At 40.3% G+C, this 27,645-nt stretch overlaps 3 protein-coding genes across 3 annotated transcripts; 2 read left to right on the forward strand and 1 right to left on the reverse strand.

Moving 5' to 3' along the window:
* Positions 1-409: 409 nt before the first annotated feature.
* On the reverse strand, positions 410-10,275 carry LOC148423773 (immunoglobulin superfamily member 3-like). The gene is made up of 10 exons (XM_088414268.1): positions 10,170-10,275; positions 8,654-9,019; positions 8,159-8,578; positions 5,954-6,358; positions 5,190-5,555; positions 4,731-5,102; positions 2,875-3,255; positions 2,396-2,803; positions 1,872-2,267; positions 410-901 (listed from the first exon to the last, which is right to left on the reverse strand). The coding sequence occupies exons 1-10, from the start codon at positions 10,237-10,239 to the stop codon at positions 705-707; spliced, it is 3,381 nt and encodes a 1,126-aa protein (XP_088270394.1). The 5' UTR covers positions 10,240-10,275; the 3' UTR covers positions 410-704.
* Positions 10,276-11,747: 1,472 nt separating this feature from the next.
* On the forward strand, positions 11,748-16,498 carry klhl6 (kelch-like family member 6). The gene is made up of 7 exons (XM_088414269.1): positions 11,748-12,069; positions 12,816-12,981; positions 13,076-13,525; positions 13,679-13,916; positions 14,418-14,620; positions 14,761-14,974; positions 15,072-16,498. The coding sequence occupies exons 1-7, from the start codon at positions 11,828-11,830 to the stop codon at positions 15,374-15,376; spliced, it is 1,818 nt and encodes a 605-aa protein (XP_088270395.1). The 5' UTR covers positions 11,748-11,827; the 3' UTR covers positions 15,377-16,498.
* Positions 16,499-18,296: 1,798 nt separating this feature from the next.
* Positions 18,297-26,844, forward strand: LOC148423775 (uncharacterized). The gene is made up of 7 exons (XM_088414270.1): positions 18,297-18,508; positions 21,036-21,344; positions 22,105-22,353; positions 22,442-22,543; positions 24,764-24,808; positions 24,992-25,533; positions 26,134-26,844. Exons 1-7 carry the CDS (start codon positions 18,463-18,465, stop codon positions 26,413-26,415), a joined length of 1,575 nt encoding a protein of 524 aa, XP_088270396.1. The 5' UTR covers positions 18,297-18,462; the 3' UTR covers positions 26,416-26,844.
* The last annotated feature ends 801 nt before the right edge of the window (positions 26,845-27,645 follow it).

Consider the following 27,645-nt stretch of genomic DNA (forward strand, 5'->3'; position numbering starts at 1 on the left):
ATATTAACCATCATAAAGCTGTCAGAGAAAATACTGAGCTACACCGTACAAAATCTTATGGTGGCAAAAGATGCTTACTTTGAAGAAGCTCAAATCTAAAACTATTTTGTTGGAATTGCATATTTCACTTCCGTAAATGATTTCTTTTGTGTTGCTGCAAAGCTTAGACGAGCAATATGAATTTACAATGTAGAAATAAAAAAAAAACTAATTTGAAGGTGTTTCCAAAGTTTGAACTGGTCCCATAGATATATGTCATATTTATATGCGGCCAATTTTGTTTTTAGCATTAAATGAAAAAAAAATCTTTATCCTTATCTTTACTTATGGAGAGTAAGCTATTTCTTTAATGCAAGATTACGGTTACTTTCATGAATTAGCATTTACATTTGCTCGATGACACAATAACTACACACCACATTATTTCCTTTATTTATTATTGGCAAAATCACACTATAATTGTGACGCTATTTTTTTTCTTGTACTGTATAGCACATTTCTGTAAATTTCACATAGAAATGTACAAGCGTGACAGCAGATGTTTTTTTTTTTTTTCCTGGTAAATTCATAATATAGAAAATGATGACAAGTGTGGTGTTTTGACCACTTGTAATTTCAGTTCCCACTGTAATTTAGTCAGACACATCCCATTCGTTATGCATTAAAAGTGCTATACAAGTATGAGTGACTGAGCAGGTGAACGCTTAGTCATCCGCACTAAGTCTTGTGTTCAGTTGATGTTGCTCCGTCCAAAAAGACTGACCTGGCTTTTTTTCGGGCGTCTTGGCCCGACGCTGCTTGAGCACCAGGGCAAATATGATCAACAGTGAGCAGAGCACGACAGCCACAGGAAGGCCGATCCACAAGCCCGAATAACATCCGGGACGAGCTTCATGTTCCCCTGCGGATACAATGATGAGTCATATGATATCCTTACATTGTGTTTTTTTTTTTTCTTCTTCTTTTTTTTGGGTGGCAGATTGAGACAACGAAAATAAGATTCAGTCGTTAGTAGTGACTATTTACCTTCTTACTGTATTTGAGACTGTTCCCTTGTGCTGCTTGCAACCTTTAGTTTTAACAATCAGGAGGAATGGTGGTTTTCTTTTGTCAATTGGCAAATAAGAAAATAATATTAACTCTTTCAGAGCCAAGTGTTATCGGAAAAAGAAACCTCTTGAGGGCGAGCATTTTCACTCACCTTTCAAGGCCAACAGAATATTGTGTGTTATGTCTATGTAAATATGGGTGGTATTATACTAAAGGTTGACTTACATTGTTCAATTAGAATTGATGTCATAGCTATGTTGTAAGTGTGGAAACACTGCTATCCAATGGTCACAGTTATCACTACAGTGCTCAATTGGCTTATAATAAGCATTAGTCAAGGGTGTCAGCTACACCCTATAAAACCCGTATTTGACAAGAATTTTATTATTTAATAATTATTATTGTTATTACTATTATGAAAGAGGAGAATCCCCTTCCATGGCACTGAATGACTTAAAAGATAACAACTTCCAGAATTGCTCCAACCCGAATTTAGTTTTCTCAAAGCGCTTTGCTATGGCTTGCTACATAAGCAATTTCATTGTTATTATTAGCTTTAATTGAAGTCGCAGCTGGATGCTTTGCATTGATGTGCTAGGCTAAGCTTTAGCTGCTTCTGTGGCAAGCAAGCTCCTTCGTACAAAGAATGAATATCACTACTTTGATCAAAGGTGCTGTTGGGGCATTTTCCAAGTGTTAAAGTGACCATTTTTGCATGTTCTCGCAGTTAAACATCTTGCTTACTTCTGTCCCAGAACTTGCCCCCTCACCCACAACATTAGCCTATTATGTTTTAATTCACCCAAATTTGGCCAAAATACCTTGTGAATAGACGCTAACAGTCGAATAGTCGGAACGCTCTACTGCTGCTTTCCTCCAGCCATGGGACGGAGAAGGGAGCCATTCCTCCACCTCGCAGCAATAAAGACCGCCATCAGAAAGCGTTGGCTTCGACACGGTGAGGCTGAATTGGTTGGGTAAAGCGTGAGCGAATCTCAGCCGCTCTCGTCTCTCAAACCAAAAGTCTTGTAATGTTGAGTTTCTGTATGAGGTGAATACAGCTTGCCGTTGGGTTTCGCTCTTCTTCTGCCAAAACCAGGTGACCTGGAACTTGGATTCCAGGCTGGACTGTTTGGTGATGTGACAATGGATGGTGAAATCCTGCGATGTGCTCACGTTAAATGCCAACTCATCTTTTTTGATAGATAGGTTGTTGTCTGTCAAAAGGTAGCAAAGATAAGACATTTTTTAGGTTAATCTGGAAAAATAAATGGAGATTCACCATAAGTCCGCTGGGAATACTGAGCCTGTGGAAAAACAGGAGAAATGGATAATATGATTATACCTGTAAGTTTGACAGACAATATGATTGGACCACCATCAACTGAAGCTTTCTGCTCCCAGCGGCCTTCATGCCCAAGCTGGTACTGCTCCACCTGACATCGGTATGTCCCACTATCCCCCTCGTGGATCCTCTGAATTTCAAGACCAAAGCTGCTCCGGTTGTGTCTGGAGAGACGAAGCCTCCCCTGCAGGCCGTGAAGATCCTTGTTCCCCGGATATTTCAGTAGCCCCGTATGATCAAGCTCAATAAGTGGAATGGCAGAAGATCCAAGCCTGGTGTAGAACCAGGTGACTCTGTAGAAGCATGAATCGCTGGATGCACCTGAAATCAGCTCGCACTTGAGTTGTACTTGGTTTCCTTCTTTTGCAAGGACCTGCTGCTCTTTGTTATCCAAAAGGAGATCATTGGCTGGATAAAGGAGAAATCCTAGTTAATCCAGAACAAAATACTGTGGGTGCAAGGAGCATAAAAGATCTCACCAGGCTCAATGAGTGTCAGCTGGATGGTTTCAGAGACTGGGGGCAGCTGATACCATTCGCCACGAGGATCTTGCAGCCACTCCACGATCTCACACACATAAACGCCTCGGTCGGAAATCTGAGAATCTCGAACCGTCAACTCAAACTTTGGACCCTTGGTTTGCTGCATGCTGATTCGCCGGTTATGGGCCGCCATCGACGTTACTATGAAGTCTCGATCGGAGCTCAAGATGGTCACATTTTGGGTCTCTTGTTGTAGAATCCAGGTGACGGCGTAGCGAGAAGATCCAGAGCGAGACGAAGTAACTAAGCATTCGATGGTGATGTCACTGTTGATATTTCTAGTCAGGGCAGGAGTGGGTGTCAGAATGAGGTCCCTCACTAAGAAATGGAGAGATAGATAAGAGATTTATCCAAAATGATTTAAGGGTATTGAACATTATAGAATCTGTTAACAATTTTGAAGGGTGTTTTGCCTTTTCAGTTATCAACGGGGACATTTCAGACCGTTCTGACCACCTCTAGAAGACAGACCTCTGACCTCAGAATACATCACAAAAAGATGTCTTTGTTGTCTGTGTTAAATCTCGGGTTATTAAGGGCACTCCCATGCCTATAGTAGTGGTACAAAATGATCATCAAACAAGAATGTTTTTCTTTGTGTTTTGTGCTGGTTCTGCTGGTGATACCAACTACAGTACCAGCAGCTTGCTAATGTCACTAGCAAGACCAGCAGCCAAATGCACAACAAAAGCAGCCAGGATCCAAACACCCAAACCTTTGGTCATTGAGCACAGCTATGCCAAATGAGAAAATCTGTCCTCATAATGGGCCCACCACATGATTATGCACAATTTGAAAGTAATCACAGATCAGTTTGTGTGTGATGGAAAAATTCCTCACACTCCTTCCATTTTGAAAGCGTGGGCCAAAAATTAATCAAATCTGGCATTTTCCCCTTTCATGGTTTTCCGTCACTTTTTACCAGAGCTCCTCGATCAGATGCGGAACACAATTTAAACAAATAAGTGATAGACTAATTTCATTCCACACCTTCCCTGTGCCAAAAATCAGTGATTGGTGACTAATCGATGTTGCTGCTGCTCAACTCCATCGAAGAGTCGTAAAGTTGAAAATAGATTCGACGGCACGTGAACATACTGCATCATTTGGTCTGTACCTGTTGGGTTACTGTGTTCATATCTAACAGATCTCAGTTTACTTTGAACTGTATCACATATGAGGAAACCACACAGGCCATCTTGTTGGAATGAGACCTCAGTTTTACAGGTTTGATTCAGTCAACTGTCAGTTTCTCACCACAACTAAACTGTGTGAACGTGATTTAGTTTCCAGTAGGGATGGGGGAAAATGTCGACCAAGGTGGGTACGTCTACTTTAAACTTTGTTTACACCACCATTTACACAGTGTTGCAATGACAGCAAAGGGTATGGTATAGTTTAAAAAGAAACACAAGACTGATTGTTTGGACCACAACCCGTCGACTAACGGCTCATATGGCATCTCCCGCCCATTGTGAATTTCTTCAGGGCAATCGAAGGATTTTACCCGCGCTGAGCAGTAGCAGGACGAAGTTAGATGCAAATGCTAACTTTGATGCTCGTGAGGTGTTCCACTTTTTGATAATGAAGTGAGCAAGTTTTTATTGATTATGGACAACAGACGGCTTCAATCCAGTTAATTTTCTTAATGATTCACAAAATCATCTCGTGAGGTAGATTAGATTTTCTTGTGGGCCAGATCTGGCCATGAGGATGTATGTTTGACCCGGATTTTTACAGCACTGTATGTGTTTAAATGTGATAACTTGTACATTTTTCCATCAGGCGCTCACCTGGGTTCTGTACCATGACGGTCAGCTGGTTGGATGGTGACAGCTTCTTGTACACGTTCCTCTGAAAAACGGAGATCCGACATTGGTAGCTTCCTGCCTCCCTGTGGCTGGCGCCATTGATGAGAAGGTAATAAATCCTCTCTCTGGGGTTGTTGTCAACCCGAAGATGGTAACGTTGGTGATCTCCAGACCAGCTGACGGCACCGTCATGGTGCATCGTCAGTATGTTGTCGATGGACGAGGTGTCGCGCTGTAAGCTCCAAGAGAGCGTTATGGCGAGATGTGGCCCTTTGACCCGGCACATCAATTCCACTATGTCTCCCACAGTCACAAGGCTGTTGCGGCTCATCAGATTCACGGACAAAAAAGAGTCTGAAACACAAGCACACGTGATGTTTTGGTCTTCAAAGGACATTTGTAAGGAAAATAAGAAATGCATGTTTGTGTTTAAAAACTAACCAATAGGGGCCACCATCACAGTGCTCGTCGCTGATTGGCTGTCGGTCTTGCTCCGACTCTTCCATTCAGACACCACACATTGGTAGACACCAGAATCGGCCAGCGTGATCCCATCAAGCTTCAGGACGAAGATGCCCTCTGCAGGATGCGTGGCTCTGACAAGGTTTGACACATGGACAGTGGCAGTCTCCACTACGCCATCCTGACTTAGACCGATGATGTTGGTGAATGTGGACATCTGGGCTACTTTGCGCTGCCAGGTGACGGAGAGCTGGCCTTTGAAGCCGTGCACTTTGCAAGCTAGTGCTAACGTGTCACCTTCGTTGACATTCACAGAGTTTTGCATTTCGACTGACAGGCCACTAGCTGCAATGAGAAGAGATATTAGGAGTCAATCCCTTGTAATTGTCTTGTTAGATGTGTCTTGTTAAATGTGTTGAATATGAACTGTTTTTATTCTTCTTAGCAAAGCCTGTCACTGGTGAGCTATTTTTTAAAGCAAATCCAATCCGGCATCTAAATTATCTTCAAAGAGGCAACTCATTGACTCAACGCTGCAAGCGTCAAATTCATATTGTGCACTGTTTGGAAGTCCCTTTTAAAAATGGCTCATTTGAATGGCGCATTACCAGGGATTTTAGGGTGATATTAGCCATTATTTACTTTTACGAACCACAGTAAACAGTTCACAGTTCATGCCTATTCTCGTACAACCAGATTGCTGATTGTTTTGGAACTGTTTGGATATAAAATAATAACGTAACCTGTAGTTATGATGCTAACTATCAGGGAATTGGAGTCTTGGGCTTCTCCTTGCACAAAGTTGCCATGCTGTCCTCTTTCTTGGGGCCACACTCTGCACACGTACCCTCCCTGGTCTTCAGTGCTGACAGGCTGTAAAACAAGATTGTAATCTATGTCCCCGATCCTGTTGACCCTGAGCTCTCCTTGCTTCTCTCGCCGTCTGTAGTCAGGGCTCACGGACAGAATGCCCGTGGGGCCTATTCGGGCCAGCTCCACACCTGCTCGGAGCCAAGCTACAGAAAAAAACTTTTCCTGCAGCTTCTGCGTGTCAACACTGCATTTTAGCAGCAGCTCCTGCCCCTCCTGCAGAGATGTCTGCGGCGCCGACAGTTTCACCACCACAGAGGCCTTGTCTGGCACCAACTCTGTTCAGTCACAAAAAAAAAAGCACAACACACTTTCTGTCAAGAAGCCACTGTAGAAGAAGAGGAAATGGAAAAATATTTATGTCAGCTTATCAGCCTCTTGAAGAGATGCTGTGGTTAAGACTGTCTCACAAATAACACACGAGAGACTACAGGTGTGCCTCAGGGATCTGTACCAGCTCCGTTCCTACTCACTGATTCATTTAAGTGAAATAGCAAATTTCAAATAGGTTTTGATTTTTTTAGCATAACACAGCTTCAGCAGGCTTTATGACCAATTTTGTCATTTTTAGCTCATCCAATGAAGTAAAAATTTACTTCAAAATTGGTTGTAAATTATCTGATTTTGAGAAGATGCCGCGTTTCTAATTTCTGCCGGAAAGAATTGCAGGAATCAAATGTATTAATACAAAAATTAATACAACAAATTTTGAGTTCAACAAAAAAGGGGATGTTTGATTTTCATAATATGCCTTGCCTGCCAGCATGTAACACCCTGCAGCGTTTCCTCACTTGAAATAGACAGCTTTTCACTTTTCAAACAAATTTAGACTGAACAGAATGTCTCTTTCAAGGAAATTTAACTTTTTAGAGCTTTTAACCATGTTACAGTGTTAATTACACACTGTAAACACCCCCATAATGTTATTTTCCTTCTTTAACACTGCTGAATATATTTGCTTATTTGTGCCCTATCAGCACCAGATTTTGCAGTCAGCCAAGTTAACAACAGCATTTCATTCATTAGTTACAAATTTTACCATAGAAAACATGGCTGGAAAGCAAGCAGGCGTTTGTGATTGTCAACATTTCACAGAGGATTAGAAGGTGAATCTTCGCCAACATACTGTAAAAGTGGATCTGCTGTAAAATTACAAATGAAAGTTGGCACGATTCCAACAATTGCACCCGATGGAGAGGCCATAACTGTAAGCACAAGTTCGCTTCGGTGCATAGAAATCAACCATGTGCATTCATGCTGTATTACGACTGCTTTGATGGGGTATTTTTATCTGCTACTAACTTCTTAGGTTTCTCAATGCAAATTAATGTTTGCATTGCGTTGTAAAATCACAGATAGGAACATAAGTTAACGTAAGACAACCTTATGTTGGCTTTTTCTTTGTCAATTTTTCGCAGCCTGCTCGGCTTTACAACCTTATCATGAAGATGGCGGTGAGAGTCGACGAGATATTTGACTTCCTGGTCCATAAGAAATTGAATAGTTAATGTGCCAATAGTAACATTTATGTAATCACTTCCATCTATCCATTTATTCATGCATCCATTGTCAAGAGACACCTATCCTCACAAGGGTCGCAGGCTTACTGGTGCCTATCCCAGCTGACTTCGGGCAGTAGGCAGGGGACACCCTGAACTGGTTGCCAGCCAATCACAGGCACACAGAGATTTACTCACCCAATCACACCTAAGGACAATTTAGTATGTCCAATACACCTGTCATGCATGTTTTTGGAGTATGGGAAGAAAGCCATGCAGTCTCGGGGAGAACATGCAAACCACACACAGGAAGGTCAGCGCGAGATGGATTTGAACTCTGGTCCCTGAACTGTGAGGTGGACGCGCTAACCACTATGCCACCAAGCTGCCACTTATTTACATATGTTTAACAGTGGAAAGTTCAAAATTACATGATAGGTCCTTTAAAGATGTTTTTTCAACTATTGGTTTTCAACCAGATTCAGGTTTTTTTTTTTTTTTGGTCTGGACACAAGTGATGTCTTTTCAATCTATTTTAAAGCAATATTTGGTGGGTGGGTGAACGTGTATGTTTCTGACCTCTCCCTTTGACAGCCAACATAGTTCCCTCTGCATTCTTTTGTGTTAGCGAGTACCAGGACAGATCAGGATCCTCAATCCACTCTTGAGCCTGGCAGAAGATCCGGCCCGCATCTGACGGCTCCAATCGATCCATCGTCAGCCTGTAAGTGGCCTCTCCCACTTTATCCAACCTTATGAAACCGGCTTGGTAGCGTCCTTGAAATTCCGGGCCGGTCCTTAATGTGAAGTCTCTATCCAGGGAGATGATGAGCTGCGCGTGGTCGTTGGCGCCCTCTTTGCGGAGATACCAGGCTACGGACAGATGTGTGTGCTGGATGGTGTTGCTGGAGGCTTGGCACGTTAGAGTGAGCGCTTCACCCTGGTTTAAGTGCAGCGAGGTGGAACCGACTGATGAAACACTCAGGGAATCGTCAATCACTGCAGGGGAAAATAGTTTACTCAAGCACCTTCATACCGACAATGGCGGTCCTTCGATGAATGGCGACTGATTACCTTTGACGACACTTGCCGCGCTGTAGATGCCGTTGTAAATATATTCCGGGTTGATCACGGCACACTCGTATTCCCCTTCGTCATCTTTCCGAAGAGTTTTGATCTCAAAGACGGCGGAGTTGGGCGATGCGTGCGTCAAGGCGATATCTTCACCTCTCATGCGGTACATGTTGTAACCAAAACTCGGGTCTTCGGTGCTAATGATGTTCAGGACAACTGGATTTGCGGGCTTGGTGACGCGGAATTCAAATTCCTTCCTGGAGTCGGCATTGGTGAAGCCGCTCACATTGCAGGAGATGGAGAGACGGGAACCCGTCACACGGTACAGGGGCCCGGCCTGGATCTCGGTCAGTACTTTGCCGTATCCTGAGTGGAGCGCAGAAATCGATTTTTAAAAACATCAAAATGTATGCACGGCGAATCTCGGCCTAATCCCAAATTTATGCATGCACATTTTTTCTTTCCTCATTTAAAAACTATTTTGGAGCTTCTGGGGTTATTTTATTAAACCCAAAGATGTCCTGATGAAGGTTAACTAACTAACTAACTAACTAACTAACTCATGGTTATTAGCTAACTAGCTAGCTAATAGAAAACTGGTGAAACTGAAGTATGTTGAAGGGATGTTGAGGGACTAAAATGTTTGCCTGGGTCGTTAGTGGAAATTATAAACAGCCTTCTCCATGTGAGTTTGTTGTTCTGTTAACTGTTCTATTGCATTTTACATTTAACAAATCATCTGTAATTTGAGCAACATTGTAAGATGACAATGATTTTTTTTTCCATCGATTGCGGTATATTTCGATCAATATTGGTGGCGATGGGCGAGTACAGACACCAGGTATCGGTATCGACTTCCATGGTAGGGCATTTTATGATCAGGAACAGGAAGATGCAAAACTGGGTTTGTTTTTAAAATGAGCTTATTTCTGAGAAATGTTATGGATCAAAAGTACTAATGGTATCAGTATTTGTGATCAAAATTGGCAATTAGTCAAGAAATGAGTATACTGGTATTGATCTGAAAAAAGTGGTATCAAACACTCTGAAATGTATGCAATTCTAAACATTTTGGGGTAAGGGGCAATGACATTAGTCTCAAGGTACAGTTAAACATTTTACTCATAACAAAATATTCTGCAGAAGGCTTCTTTTTTTTTTAGATTTTTTAAAAAATTATTCCAGAATTGATGTAATGCTTTCATTACTTTAGTACTTGACTCCTTTTATCTTTTAAAAAGTGGCAGTTAATGTTCATTTTTTATCTTCCAAATCTTTTGACGACTACAGATGTCAAAGACTGATTTTTACCAGGAGGGCAGTGAATAACACAGGTTGTATGATGAACAATCAATTCGTAGAAAATTCCATTTTTGAGCACTCAGACCAAATATTCAATAAAAAAAATCAAAATTAAGCATTTTCATTTCTCTGATTATATACATCTATATTATCTAAAAATTGATTTAATTAAAAAAGAAAAAAGCACTTATCTTGTTAATATGAAAAGACATACCGAGGTGCGAAAGCATTGCCATGCACAGGAGCAAACCAGGAATCCTTAAACCCAAAAGAATGCTCAGCATCCTGAATCAGCTTGTTGACTGTGTCAATACAAAACATATTGTGCGTGTATGCCCGCGTTCTCACGTGAATTAAAGTGTCTTGCACTTCCTGGCGACAGCCCGCACAAACTGTGAAATATATCCTACGTGCAATATATTGACCACAAGAATACACAATCAAGTCTTACAATCACTCATAATTAAATTGTCCCTGTGTTAAAATAAACAAGTTATTCGGGCTAACAATAATAATAATATCGCGCAAGAAAGTGTCTAATATTTTATCATTTGTAATACTCTGAAAAAAAATATTAATTGCATCAAGGCTGAGGCGATCACTATACTGTAAATACAATTTGTAAGCTATTGGCAACATGGCAACAGCGACATCTAGTGGGGAAAAGGTCAACAGCGCTACCATGGAATTTGGCCCCAAAAGACATCCAGAACTTGTAACGATTATACGATTATAATACATGAATATGGTTGATTCAAAATTACGATTGGAAATGCATGCGATAATCACTTCATAATACGAAGAAACAAAATGGAAAACATGCTAGGAAGATGCTGCACGCAAAGGTGAATCCGTTTTTCTCATAGACAACAAAAAATCATACAACGATCAAAGTATTTTTGGAAAGGTGATATGTGCAAAACTATGTATCGTACCATAGTCGTTAAGATTTAATAACCTGTATGCAATACTAGATGCAGTATACGCAATAAAGGCGGTTTAAGGTTTAACACTTTATGTTGATGGCATAGGCAATACTGCCCCCAGGTGGGCACTAAGTATTACTGGGAAAATTAAACCAGTTCTGTGATTTTACCCCTTGTGCAAATACGAACAGTGTCGCGTATTGATTTTGCTTTTGTCAATCATTATAATAATGATTATTATTAATAATAATACTAGTAAAAATAAATACATATTCTGAAACAACAGTTACACTCAGGTAAATTGTTTTCTTTCTTTATATTCATTCTTTATATTTAAATATGTAATAAATATAATTATGTGTAATATAAATATTTATTCAATATAAATATTTATTCTTCATATTTAACTATTATGCATAAATCTGAGCAGCACTCCCAATTTCGTTGTATACCTGCTATACAATGACACTGACAGTTATATTCTTTTCTATTCTATTCTAAAATGTAATACAATTGTAGTATATATTCTGTTATGAAGACTCTTTAAAACTAATCGTGCAAAGCTGTTAAACTTACCTAATTAAACAAAAAAAACTATGATTATACATTACATTGTTATACAATACATTGTTTTATCACATACAAATCAAGTTTTGTCATTTAACTTTGAAAGTCTTTTCAGTGTCTTAAATGTTGCAGCCCCTTGTGTGTTACACAAAGTATGGGGAATTTGCTCAGCCTCAATAGAGGAAGTGTCTAAAAACAAATGTTGCTACATATATAAGTTGGAGACAAACCAGAAATAGGAACTTAGCAAAACAGCTGCAGAAGCAGCAGCACACTTGCAAGAAAACCCACAAGGGGTATTTTGTGCATTGTTGTTTTTAGCGGTGCAGGTGCACACAGAGAGAAGTTTTGTGCAGGAGTTTGAGAAGAGCTTGTGAAGATGAGTGACTCACTGGAGAGGACGACAGAGTGCTCCTTGTCCGTCGCCGTGGAGGACTCGGGTCCAGAGAGGGAGAGTGGCTCGGAGTATCGCTGGGAAGATGGAGGTCTGCCCTTGGAGCTGCAGAGAGGCATGGAGGACTTGCGAGTCAACCTCCAGCTGACTGACGTGGTCGTGTGCGTTCAAGGACATGACTTCCCTTGCCACAGAGCCATCCTTGCAGCTGCCAGTCAATACTTCAGGTATAAAAGAAAAAAGAAAGAATTAAAGCTGCAAGCAACGATGGGCAGGTCCTTTATTTTCATGGAGATTCAATGAAATGATTGTTGAACTTCGGCGCTATTCTTTAAGACATGGTTCTCTTCTATGTTAAACTGTCTCAAGGCACACTACTGTTTATGGTCACACACAAACTTAAGCTTATCTATAGAAATTGTATAAAAAATTGTATGAGTATTCCCCCAAAAAGTATGCTTTTTAACATTAACAAGGCAAAAGCAAGATAAGAAAAATTTCAACTGTTAACTACATGGTTTTATTGGTCCGGCCCACTTGGGAATAGATTTTCTTCCGTAAGGCTTTTATAAATCATTGTTTCATTTTACATTGAGGCAGAGCTTCTCAATTATAGTTTGAAAAGCCAGCCCTAGGAAAGAGAAACCCTTTTCTAACCCTGTTACCCACTCGTCGCGCCGAGTGTAAATAATTATCGATAGAAATATAAAAACTTTCAACAACGGTTTACTACTTGTTTTTTTAACAGCCTATAGGTTACAAATTAGTCTAAAACTGAAAACAAAAAATGTAGTGATTGGCTATTATTTTACTTATTATTTTACCACCTTATTTTACGGCACTTACACTTCACACAGCAAAAACAAAGTCAGTTTCCTTGTGGTCATCCGTGACCCCAATGACACCCCCATGTAATATATGCTCAGGCCTCAATGAGAATGACTCCATGATTTGAGGCTGTTGCTGTGTTCAGGGCCATGTTCTGCAGTGGACTGAGGGAGAGTCATGAGGAAAGGGTGGAAATGAAAGGACTGGACAGTGAGACAATGCAGACGCTCCTGCAATACACTTACACAAGCCAGGCCCTCCTCACTCGCTCAAATGTGCAGAATGTACTGGAGGCAGCCAGTCAATTTCAGGTAAGGATTCTCTTACAAAAAAAAAAGGAACCAAACTATACACTCACTGACCATTTTACTACTGTAATGTAATTGCATGTCTTGGTTTTTGTAGTTCCTGCGAGTGGTGGAAGCATGTGTTGGCTACCTTAGCAGATCCCTGCAACCGGATACTTGCATTGGCATCCTAAACCTAGCAGATCGCTACGCCCTCCCCACTTTGAAGAGCAAGGCTCAGGACTACATCGCCTCCCATTTCTCCCAGGTGGTCCAGCAGCCGGACTTCGTGGAGGTGGCGGCCCAGTCGCTGGAGAGCATCCTGCAGCGGGACGACCTGAGCGTGAGGTACGAGGAGCGTGTTTTCGAGGGCCTCATGCGCTGGGTGAGAGCCGAGAGAGACGAGCGGCGCTGCCTGCTGGCCAGGTTGCTCTCGTGCGTGCGGCTGCCGTTGTTGGAGCCGGCGTATTTTGTGGACAAAGTCGAGGGCGATGAACTGATCCGCAGTTGCAGTGAGAGCTTTCCTCTGCTGCAGGAGGCCCGTACTTTTCACCTTTCCGGAAGGGAGGTCAGTATCAGCAGAGGGGTGACCAGATTTTTCTTCTAAGTCTGCATACAGAAAGAACAAAGGATTCCGATCCATCTGTGTTGGGTTCTTGTGCCAGTTTAAAAAGACAGGAAAAAAAACAAATGCTTATCTTTGTCATTGTGTTTGTTACAGGTGGTCTCGGAACGAACCAAACCCCGCATGTGCCACTTCCTGTCAGAGGTGTTCCTCATTATCGGAGGCTGCACCAAAGATGACCACTTCATTTCTACCGTCACTTGTTTGGACCCGCTCAGACGCAGCAGGCTCGAGGTTGCTAGGCTACCTGGCACAGGCATGGAGGAGGAGGCTCAGAACAGGAAATGGGTGGAGTTTGCTTGCGTAACCTTTCGCAATGAACTTTACATATCTGGTAAGAATCTATTTTTTTGGGGGACATTACTAACCCACACACATAAATGAAACATGCTGTTTTAGACTTGTATTTTACAGGAAAATAATTGTTTTAAGGGGTTTAAAAAAAATACTATTACAACAGCCTTTGAAAAAAAAGACTTTTGATTTGATGATTTGAAGTCCAAGCTTTTAATTGAATAAATCACAACCTTTGTATAAAACAGTTGGAAAATCAAAAATTGTGAATAATTGTGATTAATAATGGACAATTTTCACAATTAATTCACATTGATTATTTGTGAAAATTGTCCATTGTGATTAATTGATTAATAATGGACATTTGTCACAATTAATTAATGTTAATTAATTAGGAAAATTGTCCATTATTAATCAAAATTAATCAATTTTTTTTATAAACATATAAAGGACAACTACTTCAACAGACACACTTAATTTGTTCCATTTGGAGTGTACCAGAGGAGGAAAATATAAATAAATTTCTCGAATGCTACTCTAGGAGGCAAAGAGACTCAGACGGATGTTTGGAAATACAACGGAGCCCTGGACAAGTGGATCCAGATCGAGCCCCTGACGACAGGCCGATGGCGGCACAAGATGGCCGTCCAAGGAGGGAGGGTGTATGCGCTGGGAGGGTTTGATGGCGTGCGTCGGCTTGATTCTGTAGAAGCCTATGACCCTTTTCACAACCGTTGGACGCAGGTAATTACGCACACAATTGAAGCCTCAATATTGTAGTTTCCTGAAGCGTTCCTGAATAAAAATATCATCAGCTAGCTAAACTTAATATAAAAAAAGCACATCATGCTTCATCACACGCCTCTGCCGCATTATTGGCACAGGTGGCGCCACTCGCCGTGGGCGTGAGCTCCTTTGCTGCCGCAAGCTTCGACAGATGGATCTACGTGATTGGCGGAGGGCCCAATGGGAAGCTAGCGACCGATTTGGTTCAACGTTGGGAACCCGGAACGGACTTTTGGGAGCTGCGGGCGCCGATTCCCATCGAAACCAAGTGCACCAATGCTGTCAGCTTCAAAAACAGCATCTATGTAGTTGGCAAGTTTTGAACACGTTCATCTAAGATGAAATTCAACAAAAAAAGTGCCGCTTCCACTCATTGGATGGAGGCTTGTTGTCCTCTTTGTCCCCACAGGTGGCGCCATGCACACCATGTATTGCTACACCCCCGAGTCAGACTCTTGGTCGGTCGTCACCCGGCTGGGCGAGAGGGCGAGCTGCGCCATCGCCGCCTGCAGCAACAAACTCTTTATCACAGGAGGTCGAGATAACAAGAACCACGTCATCTCCACAGTCATGTGCTGGGATGTGGCTGAAGGCGCTTTAACAGAAGAATGCGCCTTGCCCATGGGCGTGTCGCACCATGGGAGTGTAACACTGTTGAAGTCCTACACGCACATGCACCGAGTAGCACCTGTGTCCGACTGCCAAAGAACTTGAAAGCAATGCCGTTGTGCATCAACGGAGACAGTGATCTTATCACAATGTGCCAAGCACATTTGGCAATTTCATTTTATTTTTGAATGCTTGAACTCTAAAAGTGATTCTGGTCGTACAATTTCTGAAACACTGAATAATAAACTAACACTGCTTTGCACTCAGTTTGTAACTTTGTAAGATACACTATACATGTGTGAATAGAACTCCCAGCTTTACAAACAATATCCACATGATCAACACACTCCTTGCAACACAATACAGTATATACACACGTATTATTGACAGTGTTGTGGCAATTGTCTGGCCACTGTGAAAACTGTTTTAGATAAATACCTGACTTTGCAATCAACCTAAAAACCATAAATGAGCCATAGGTAAGCTGTTTGTGTGGAGTAAAACAGAAGGAGCAGGATGAGTAAATAGAGTGAGAATTAGTGAGAGCAAATGAAGAAAGTGTGGAGGTTACGATGCAAGAGGGAGAATAGGAGGAGTACAAGGTAGAGCAACAAGTAAAGAAATAGAATTACTGATGACGTCAGAGCAGGGGCGAAGTGGCCGTGATGTAGCTTGGGAAAATACTGTATATTCCTGGGTCAGTCAAATCCACGCAGCTTGTGGTCAAAACGTCACCCCCGTTCACCCAAAGCTGTCAGCGTATGGTCATGCAATATTTCAAGGGCCAGTATCCTCCATTGCTGAAAGCTTTTCACAGTTAACTATGGGTACTGTATATATGATTCAATATTACCTTTTGCACAATGGCGATCTAATTTCTTAATATTTCGGTCACTATTTTTCTAACTAGGACACAATACACTTAGCTTACCAAAACCTCGCCTTCCCTATTTGGCCGCCGTGCCCGTTTTATGACAATGCATCCTCATACTCTGCACTGCACTATTCACTTTATACAAGCACCTTAATTATACTTGCACTAGACTCCAACGATTCACACTATTCTGTTTACACTGTTAACAAGCACCTTAAGTATACTTCTGTACTGGACTTATGTGTATCTTGTGTATTTTATTTCTCATATTTTATATCTCGACTTGAGGATACTGCTGGAAATGTGAATTTCCCTACGGGGATGAATAAAGTATCTATCTATCTATCTATCTATCTATCTATCTATCTATCTTTTTTCAAAGAGCTTTAAAAAAAAAAGTGGCATAGCATGATACAGATGTTTTAATGATTAGAAATTTTAATCATATTGTTAAGTTCTCGGTTGGCTCTGAGGCGCGCTGGTTAGCATGTCCGCCTCACAGATGAGGGACCCGAGTTCGAATCCAGCTGGTTCCAGCATTGCTGTGTGGCGTGTGCATGTTCTCTCCAAGCCCGCGTGGGTTCTCTTCGGGCACTCCGGCTTCTTCCCACACTCCAAAAACATGCACGGCAGGTGTAATGGACATACTAAATTGTCCTTAGGTGTGATTGGATGTGTGAATGGTTGTTCGTCTCTGTGGACTAATGCCTTTGGTAATTTTCTTTTTTTTTTTCCCAACGCTTCACGAAATCATCTCATGGGCCCGATTAACCCCGGATACGGCCTGCGAGTCGTACGTTTGAAGCCCCTGATTAAGAGTTAAAATATACATTGTATATTTCTTTTTATTCTTCACTTCTACAGTACATGTAATCTGGAATTGAACAATCAAGAATTTAAACGTGTCACGGTTCGGCATGATGGTGTGCAATGGTGGACCCAAAGGCAGGGAATCCGGAAGCAAGTTGTACTCAAAAAATCATATTTAATGAAAGCGAGGACCGAAAATCAAAGTAGCAACAAAAGCGTGGAGACCTGAAGGACGTGAATAACTAAAGCAGCAGAAGCTCGAAGAGGAAAACACAAAACTCAGGTGAACAGAGGCAAAAACTTAACTAAGTGCCGCGGGGTAACCTGGCTGAGAATTCGGATGATGAGCAAAACAACCATCTGACAAGGACAATGACCCGACATGAACTGAAAGCAAACTCAGATTTAAATAGACTAGGGACTCGACAAGGAAACGGGAAACAGCTGGAGAGAAACAAAAGGCAGAGGGAGTTGACTTGGTGGCACAAGGAGGGCAACAAAACGTTGTATGAGCATAAGAAAAGGCACTAAGGCGGTGATCAATGACCATTTTGAAAATGAGATCATTCGTGGGGTTTGACTATTATTATAGGCGGTCAGTGCAATATACACTTCAAAAATAACGTTGCTCAAATTGCTTTTTGGATTCTTTTTTTTCCAGTATATGATATGCACTTTGAATGTTCACTGATGTTCTTAATGGTTTCACAAATTAATGGACCATATGCCAAATAATCACGTCTTGCTTTGCTGTTATTCTCATCCAGAAGTTAGAAGACTTTTTTTTTTTACCTCAAATTTTCTGGACCTACAACATGAAAAAAATAGTGATTGTAATTTTTTACTTTTTCAGTACAACGTTCTATAACAGTTGGGGTTGATTTTGTACTACCACCAGCATGAGAAGTACGTCTAGCTTATGTGTCACTAATGCAGAACTGGTATGTGCAGAGTCCATTAAGAATGTTAAAAAAGAAAAAAGTGGGGCTTCCTTGCATGTACATCATCTTCTCTGTGCCAGAGGGAAGGATTTAAAGAGGAAGTCTAATGAAAACACTTCACAATAATATGCTCTACGTGCCCAAAAAAACCCACAGTATTTTGATTTAGCATAGCGTTTGGGGCATAAGAATTACAAAAAAAAATAATAATTCCACATAGTCCAATATACATCAACTTCCAAGATTTTTACCCAACCTACAAGGAGTGAAATATGATCTATGCTAAAGTTTGAATTCAAACTGTGTTTTGTGGGTGTCTGTTTTGCTGTTTGAGTTTTGTAGCAGGAGCAATGTTTAAAAATAAACAAGGAAATGTTCTTTCATTCCAGAGTCAGCGTTGCAAGTCCAACCGGTAGGCAATGCACATACGAAACAATTTCATTTGTTCATGGGAGGAGACGGTATAGAATTTGACAGTTTATAAGCTTAGGCTAGGTTTCACTTTTAAACATTGCTTCCTCATTTGATGCTGTTCTCATAATTCATCAGAAAGCTGCCTGCCAGGAATGATTTGTCGACATGTATTTTATTTGTTGATCAGCCTCGCTTTGGGTAAGTTATGTCATTTGCTAATATTTTCAATTTCAATTCTAATCCCTGTGGTATTCAGAAGCCTAAGAAAGTGTACCATTTTAAATGATCACTGTAAGAGGGATTTTTTTAAAATGACAACTTCCTTGATTGACTCTCTGGTTGTTTCCTCTTGTAAGAACATTTTAGCCATTTGAATCCAACAGAGAAGGAGCAATCCTAAACAAAATGAGAATATTAAATTGAGGACTTTTAAAATACAGTATTATATGTTAAGAATCATACTTTTTCAATTCTACAAGAGGAAAAACGAATGTGTTTCACTTTCGTATTTCTGTAAGTCCTGTGACGTGTGCATTTTTGCTGCATAAGCAGTCGTGATCTGTCATGGGAAGATGAAAATAGAGGGGTGGACGCCGAGAGCAAGCAGAGAAGGGCCTGTAGACGTATGGAACAGAGCAGTGGGCTAGAGAAGAAAGCTAAGTTTGTTGTTGCCATTTTGACTTGGTTACCGCTAGCAGTACCCCAACATTTATGCAATAAAGAGATTGTTGACCATTCAACACATTATGCTCCTTTCACCATCTGCTCACACTCAGTAAAATGTTGTAACAGAGCAAGATTTTATTTTTTACTTATATGGGTGTTATCTTGCGTGTTGCAATGGGCTTGCTCTCTTTGTCTCGCACTATTAGCAGTTGAACAAACACACTGTTCTTGAAATCTCATGTTGGAAGGGGGACAACGTTTCGGCCGAACATCAGAAGTATGCAATTTGCGTCAGATTTAAAGCATGAGGACAAAATGAGCCAGTTAAATAAATAGCTTTGTTGGACGACTTATTGTCCGTGCAGTATAGTCTGTAGCTGCTGTCAAAAACCGACTACTAATTCTGTGCTCTACAAAGCAATGTGTCTTATTTATTTAGTGCTGACTAATGAGAAGGGCTGCACTCTTCTGAAATAACAAATCAGTGGAAATTATATTTAAATGTTGTTATACCGAATCTCCACTAAAAACCCCTGTAAGTAAACAGAACACGGTCTGTTATGCTGGCTACTCTGTTACTGGAAATCTGATATATCCAATGGCAATGCAACTAGGAAGGCAGAAATATGTATTCAAAAATAGTAAAACACAATTACTGATTAAAAGTCAGGAGGAGCGCTGGTGCTTCTAGATATTAGTAGGGTGACAAGGAGCTGCAATCTTGGTGGAAAATTCTTCAAAAAATATAATACACTTAGCACTTTCGACATCTCTCCCCTATCACAGATAAATGAACAAAACAATTGCGAATAACATCCTCTAAGGAGTCCAAAATGGATGGACACTGATTTTTGGTGCATAAGCACAAACCACAGGACCTGTCCCCCCACCCAAAGGCGGAGGGAGGCTACCCTCATGTCCACCGGGGTGAACCCCAATGTACAGGCGATGAGCTGGGGGGGAATACACAAGCCCACACCTGCTCTGCGCCTATCACCGTGGGCAACTCCAGAATGCAAGAAAGCCCAACCCCTCTGGAGAGGACTGAAAGAGTCCACGCTGTGTGTGGAGGAGAGTCCAAAGATATTTAGTTAGAACATTTCCGCCTCACACACCAGTTCAGGCTGCTTCCCTGCCAGAGAGGTGGCATGCCATGTACCAAGAGCTAGCTTCTGCACCCAGGGATCAGAGCACCAAGTTAATTATGAGCTAATTTCGAAGTTTCACCCGGTTAAAGATTACACAGCATGGTGAGGTTAGGGTATAATCAAGTGAGATAATGAATCAAACTTCACCTCAATACCTCTAACAACATCTCAAAGGTCAACCCTTCACCTTTCACTTTGAGTACTTCTGCAATGATGTCGGTATAGCTTCATCATGCTTTTGTGGCACCTATTGGTTTTATTCTTTGGTAATCTCGCTTTCGGTAAGTCCTGCCATAACTTCATCTTTTTCCATTTAAATTCAAACATTAGTGCTATTTAACTATATTAATTGAGTCTCTCTGGTCTTTTCTGGTCTTCTAGAGCACCTATTTAGCCAATTTTCCTCCAATGCACCCGATTCAAATTATTTGCAAAGTTATTAAACTTTTGTACTATAAAATGCATATACATATGGATTTAGTGCTGATTAAGGTGAAGGGCTGCCACTTTGTAACACACTTCTGAAATAGCAAATTAGCATAAATTAATTTTTATTGTTGAGTGTTTTTCTAAAAGCAGTATGAGAAGATAATACATAATTATAATAATTAGGAAAGGATACTATTACAACCCTTGACACTATTTTGATCATTTTTGTGTCATTTCTTCTGCATCATTTTCACAGTTTTATAGCCGAAGAAGGGCACACTACTGGTAGTGTGATAAGTTGTTATGCCATTTTGAACGTTGATGTGTTGTCACCATCTGGGTAAAATTTCAGCATTCTAGAGATTTCCTTCAATGCTTTCCCTTTGATGCAAAAAACATTTGATGTAAAGTTCAATGGATTGGACAAAATACTGCATTACTGTGCAATAACATTCATTTATCTGTCTACTTCTCTTGTCCAGTTTCCTCTTTGCCAGATGCTGGGGTAGTTAAAAAATATATACTCAAGGGAAAAGAGATCAAATTTACACCACCCATCCATGCAAAACCTCATCTAATAGTTTGGGTGCATGATGGCCATAATGTGGTATGGCATGAATACCTCATCGGGGACTTTGTCTCCCCTTTATATGAGAACAGGACAATATTGGACCCCAACTCAGCAGAACTGATCATCAAAGAGGCCACGTATGCAGACAGTGGAAACTATGACCTAAAGTTGAAGATAAATGAAAGTGATGATCGGTATAAGTACAGCATTGAGGTAATAGGTAAGTTAAGCTTTTCATTTCCATTTTTTGAACTACAGCAATTTTTTTTACTATGAGCTGCTTCTTGTTTCTCTTGTTTTGAACCCAGGGTATTATAGTTCAGTGCAGCATAGTATCTGCAGTTTTATATATATATATATATATATATATATATATATATATATATATATACACACACACACACACACACACACACACACAAGTTTGCCTTATATAGTCCAAAATATACAGTAATTATTGTGTATTTTATATATGAATGTTTCTGTACTCTGTAATTTATTGTAATTTAATACTTTAATAATATTCTGTAATTTATGTACGAGTACTCTGCTTAAGATATCACTCAGTTTTACACAAAATGCCACATCCCGTTAATTTTGAATGGGATCAAGCAAAATCACGGGTCTTTTAATGATACGCATACTGTATCAGTTACTATTCTTGAAATGCAAGCATTGACCACATAGTAAATTTGCATTCTGACCTTGAGGATAAGCACATGTTACAGGCTAGAACCTCTCTCAGCCAACTTGAGGCAAGAGGCTGGTTTCCAGTTAATTACAGGACATCTATTGTCAACAAACAAGTATTCACACAGAGGATCACGTCTCTTGACAGTTTAGAGTCTTTAAATAAACTAGAATGTTTTTGAAAAGTGTAAGAAAGGCGATACCCCCCAGCACCTCTCGACTGTGAAGGAGAAATGCTAGGCTGCTGTCGATTCACAGTTAACATTGATTCTTTGCTTGTTTGTTCACAGACAAAGTCAGTAAACCCGTAATATCTTGCAAGATGACCGGCACAAACCAGGCGATGCTTGTGTGCACAATAGACTCAAAACATCCTAATTTATTGGAGTTTAAGTGGAGCTCAAATGGAAAAGACGTGCCTGGTCCAAACCTAACAATAAACATCAGCAAAGAGTATGATGATCAAATTTATCGTTGTGACGTGAGGAATCCTTTGACCAATGAAACGGCTAACTTCACTGCCAGCGACTGCTTTCCAGGTCATGAAAAATCAATGTTTGAGCTTTGATGAATGTAAATTTGACATGAATTTATACTGAGAAGTTTAACTTGTATACTCCTGTGCAGGCAAATCATCTGATTGGCATAGCCACAAAGAACTCATAACTACCATTGTAGTGTTAACTGTCTGCGTAATGTTGGTAGTTGTGTTCTGGAACAGTCTTCGAGGTAGGTGAAGTCATATTGGTATCAATTGTATCCATTCACTGTGATGGTAAATACTGTATCATGATGTAAAATTAAAAGGTACATATAGATTTAATTAATATTTTTAAAAATGATTCATTTCTGAAAAGATTTTCTCATCTATCAGAGAGGCTTAATTGATCAAATACCAAGGATGAAACAAATAGTATCTGGAATAACATTTGCAAAGCAAATATCAAGCCAGAAATTAAGGTTGGCACTCCATGTTGCAAATTCGGACCGAAAAAAAAATGGATTTTACCTGAAAATACAGTACAACGGGATTTCAATTTAGTTTTCGGTCATTCATTCAAATATCTGTGTTTCTGAAGCCTTATCGATTCTGTTTTCAACTGTAGTAAAGAAAGCAAGTTTATTCAACTGTCATAAAGACAGCAAGTGCAGTCATTTAGCTTAATCACATTTTAAACATCAGAATTAACACCAAAATAAAAAAAAATAACACTGATGATAGAATTCTTTGGATAGTTTAAGCAATAACAGTAATTGTCTTTACTGGCATGCTATTTTTTCCATTTCATACTGCAACTGAAACAATGCAAATTTCTCTAATTTAATCAATAAAAGGACTTTATAGTTGAAACACCATTGCAACAAAAATTTGAAAGTAAAGAGTAAATGTATATGACCTTGTGCTAACTCTGACAAACCCAAAGCAAACGTACATTCCCTACCTTTGCCAACACTTGAAAAATTTGCCCCTCAGTGGCTTAGGGCAGTGGTCCCCAACCTTTAGGGGGGGCTGGCTGCTCTAAAAAACACATCATCCTTCTCACTATGTATGTAATATCAACAGCGGCCAGAGGCGGCGCCAAAAAAAACAAAGCTCAAGCACAAACGTATGACCTGGAATTAAGCTACCGTGCGCACTGAACGCGAAAATTCACATCGCTACGCTCATTTGCGGGGCTTTCTGTCGCTATTGTACTGTTTGTCCACTTTGTTGTCGCGCGAGGAGAGGGGAGAGGAGTGGGAGCTTGCTGTGCACTTTACAGTAGATCTGGAAAAAATAGCATTGCTGAGAACTTTCACTTTTCTGGGATGTCACAGAGCCAATATTTTTACCAACAGCACCTTTCTTCTTTTTTTTACACTGCGTGTCCCTCGCTTTGCGGCAATACTCGCCTGCCAAAAAATAAAAGTTTCAATGTCGCAATCAAGTGGCCGGGACCGTGCTAAATATTGTGGTGACAATGCTGCGCTATCGTTAGATTAGCACAGTAACTATGGTTCAACAGCTGTTAAGTGAAGCAAACGCTGCACATACCAGTTGTCCCAAGTTCTCGCTTCCGCCTTTCTTCAAGCCAGGTGAGTGCTCTTGATTGGCTCTGAATTGTATTGAAAGCTCAGCTGCCCGTGTTGGATCGCTCCCGGTGACCGCAAGGCGGCCGCCATGATTCATTCTTGCCCCCTGCGTGAGCCGTTGAATGTTCCCGAAGTTGATTGACTGTCGCGACGAGAAACGCGAAAAAAGTTAAAACATTTTAACTTCACGTGAAATTTTGCTTCTCGTGACCGCGCGCGGCCATTCGCGTCGCTCGATTCGTGTCCATTGCGTCGCCCGACTCGCATAAGCGCCCGGTCACGCAAACTTCATTGACTACAATACAAAACTCTCCGTTTTTTTGCCTCGTTCGCGTTCGGTGTGCACGTAGCATTAAACTAAATCATCTCCAAAACATTATTTCGGGTGCAGCCCACGCGGCCCGGCTCCAGTTGATCCACGGGGGTGAGGGGACCACTGGCTTAGGGGTTTAGACTGACTCTTGGTTGTAAGATGGTTCAAGTCTGGTGATGGTATGTGACATGTTAGTGTAATCATCCTAGTTTTGTATGTCTTTCACGAACAAATGTTTAGCTTAGCACTTTGCATGGATTTATCTCAGCTTGTTTGAAATGTCAGCCTCTCAACAATAAAAATTCTGAGATTTCTGTACCCGTCCATAATAGCAAATTATTTTTCTGCCAAATCCAAATAATATGTCTGCAAACGTATGCTTTCGCTTTAGAAAACAACGATCAATGTTTATTGTTCTGTTAACAGAATAATTGGGAGATGAAAGGAATATTTACAAAAGCATTAGTTGAAGTCCTAATTCAAAGGTACCTTGCAAACCACAATTGTTTGAATGAAACACTTCTGAGCAAACTTCCTTTTTTTTCCTGTCTTGGTTCTTGCAGAATGGTGTCGAATTGCAAAGACGAGGGTGGTAGGTGCAAGAGAAGGTATGCTATATCAATGCTGGTATTACCGCTGAAGGCAATGGACCTTTCCTGCTCACCTTTGTGCCCAATCTGAATCAGTGTCATAATAAATATTGTCTCTATGTAGTTTGAACAGTTAAAATGCTGCTGATTGTGCATAACTTGCAAAATTGTTGCTAACACGCATTTCATCTTTTTTCTTAGGACTGTTGACAACAGAAGAAAACTTGTTACGAGAAAGAATGAACGAGACACTGAAGAATCATCAATACGGCATCAAGCGTTCTCACGCTTTATGGCACTTGGATTCATGTGATAAACTGGAGCCGTATGGTATCATGATTCATGGCTGCATCGATGCAATTAGTCACCACATCGTGTGGCTAGAAGCAAACAAGATCTGTGGCCATCCCAAAGCGATTGCGCACTACTTCATAAAAACAGTGACACGTATTGGAGGGTGTCCACAGAGACTGCGAGCCGATCCACGCATGGAGAACAGATACATCAGAGAAATGCAACGTTTTTTACGTAGGAATCATATAGACTTGTATGGAGGGGAACAAAGCTTCATTGACTCATGTAACACAACCAATGAACAAATTAATTCATGGTTGCTGATTCCATGTGAATACAGTGTTGTGAATTGGGCAAATGTTTTCCAAGATCTCAAACGAGATGGACATTTCGCAGGGACTGACTTGGACAAGAAGCTCATGCAGTTTTGCTTTCTCAAGCTTATTCAGGTAATTGTTACACAGGTAATTATAAACACAGGGTCCGACATTAATCATTTTTAAGAGGCAAGTTGTGACCGGCATTGCCGTGATTTTAAACGACTGTATACTTAAAGAAATTCATGGTTTTATACGTAGGCCTACCTGTGATTGAAGTAGAAACGCATGAAGTCTTTGTGGCCAAAATGCACATGAGTACATAGCATACAATTTGTTACTGAATGGGGCAATGGAACGGGCTCAGTGGTAATAAAGAGAAGACAGGTGACTGATCAGTTTAAGAGGATGAAACTCAAAATACTGAATATTAGATGATTAAAAAAGCAAGAATGTGTTCATTTCATCATATTGTTTTTGAAATGTTTACTAGTGGCCCTTTTGGGTCAACTGTGGTACTGAACTTTGGTAGTTAATGTCGGACCCTTTCAATCCCACGTCATGAGTCACATACATATGATGTGCATGATGTAATACAATTATTTTGACAAAATTTAAACACACACACATCAGTCAAAAACACAACATTGTACACATATTTGAATTATAAGAAACTACCATACTCATGAATGACTGGAATTGGTTTTAATCTGATTTTTTTTCCCCTTTTAGGAGGACCTCAATGTGCTTTTATCAGAATGGAATTCAAAACATATGATAGAAGCTAAAAAAGACAAACTCAGACGTCTCTCTCGAAAGGATATTGAGGATTTCAACAAGTTACATATGTCTGAAGTGCAGAGTCCCTATGATGAACCAAATGACAAGGAGTGTTGGCGCATCATGATTGAAAATGCCTGGAATTATCCAAATAATCAGGAGGCAGCAACAGAATTGTACATCAAAATGAAAAATGAGATGATGAAAAAAAATACCACAAAAAAAGAAACCTGATGCAATGGCAACGCTAAGTGAAAAAGGGTCAACCTGCAATACGCACTTCAAGTATTAACGCAGCAGCCTCTCCAAAAGTATGATCGGACATATTGCCAATGGTTAAATCACATCTTGGACTGCTGTATTGCACGGCGTTGCAAACCAACACTGTAAAATGCTATGAAAATCAGAAATCTAACAATGAAGGATGCCATGACTAAGTTATGTTGATTTTGCACAACCAATTTTTTTTTTATAAATAACGCTTACTTGCACTTTATATACAAATCCTTTTGTTGTTTATGCTATTTTACACTATGTTCTATATACCTGAATTCTGTTAAATGAAGACTTGTCCTTGCTGCTCCGTTTAATTATGGATCAGATCACTTGTGTATGTTTTTCTTTATCTTTTATAAATTAATGAAATAAAATAATTGAAAGTCATCTTTTTGGTGCACATAGTTAAAATACAGCAAATCACATTACACTACAACACAGTGTATATAGTACAGTAATAGTTTACATTATATATGGATGCAGTACATATGTATGTCTTTTGTCATTTTTATCAGTAGTTTTATAACTGTTATTATACTGAAACTACTTTTCATAGAATTATTTCAATTTGTTGCTGTACATATCCTTGATTGTACTAGAACCACATCACAAATGTTAAACTGGTGTCAGGAAAAAGACCTTGCGACTGTTTTACAAATCGTAAGTAATTTGACTCTATTTTGATCTTAAATAACTTTAACTAAACTTGTTTTCTCTTAAATGACCAGTACTTCTCTAATGCAGTTTAATAAGTTCCAAAAACAAAAACTGATGGTTGGGAATAAATGACCATTACATTTCTCATGCAGTTTAATAAATTCCAAAAACAAAAACTGATGGTTGGGAATAGCGGTGCATAGAGGTCATGATGTTCTTTTGTCAATAGGGGGCAGTGTGTATCAGCTTTAAGCCATTAATACGATTCAAATAAATATACCGAATTTATTTGTGACGAGTTACAACGCTAAGGAAAAAAACCCTCTAAATAAATAAAGCAATTGCACCCACCCATCCATCTCGTGTTTTTGTTACCTTTAACAGTGAAAGTTACTCACACTACCGACAGTGATTGCCGCCGTAACTTCCGGGGTTGACTTCAAAATAACTTCTGTAAACGCTTTAACACAAACCACTGGCATGGGGTGGAATAAACTTGCGTTAGCAAATACGTACTTCAATAACTGCATG

Source organism: Hippichthys cyanospilos, chromosome 5 (assembly GCF_059441005.1).
Source record: "Hippichthys cyanospilos isolate Australia breed blue-spotted pipefish chromosome 5, RoL_Hcya_1.0, whole genome shotgun sequence".
NCBI lineage: Eukaryota > Metazoa > Chordata > Actinopteri > Syngnathiformes > Syngnathidae > Hippichthys > Hippichthys cyanospilos.

Coding starts and splice junctions, on each gene's coding strand:
- LOC148423773 (XM_088414268.1), bottom strand. CDS start 10,239: ATGCTGAGCATTCTTTTGGGTTTAAGGATTCCTGGTTTGCTCCTGTGC. Junction 8,579..8,653: donor CGCGGCAAGTGTCGTCAAAG/GTAATCAGTCGC, acceptor TTTCCCCTGCAG/TGATTGACGATTCCCTGAGT. Junction 902..1,871: donor TGTTAGCGTCTATTCACAAG/GTATTTTGGCCA, acceptor TTGTATCCGCAG/GGGAACATGAAGCTCGTCCC.
- klhl6 (XM_088414269.1), top strand. CDS start 11,828: ATGAGTGACTCACTGGAGAGGACGACAGAGTGCTCCTTGTCCGTCGCC. Junction 13,526..13,678: donor TTCACCTTTCCGGAAGGGAG/GTCAGTATCAGC, acceptor TGTTTGTTACAG/GTGGTCTCGGAACGAACCAA. Junction 14,975..15,071: donor AAACAGCATCTATGTAGTTG/GCAAGTTTTGAA, acceptor TTGTCCCCACAG/GTGGCGCCATGCACACCATG.
- LOC148423775 (XM_088414270.1), top strand. CDS start 18,463: ATGATTTGTCGACATGTATTTTATTTGTTGATCAGCCTCGCTTTGG. Junction 21,345..22,104: donor GTACAGCATTGAGGTAATAG/GTAAGTTAAGCT, acceptor GTTTGTTCACAG/ACAAAGTCAGTAAACCCGTA. Junction 22,544..24,763: donor GTTCTGGAACAGTCTTCGAG/GTAGGTGAAGTC, acceptor TGGTTCTTGCAG/AATGGTGTCGAATTGCAAAG.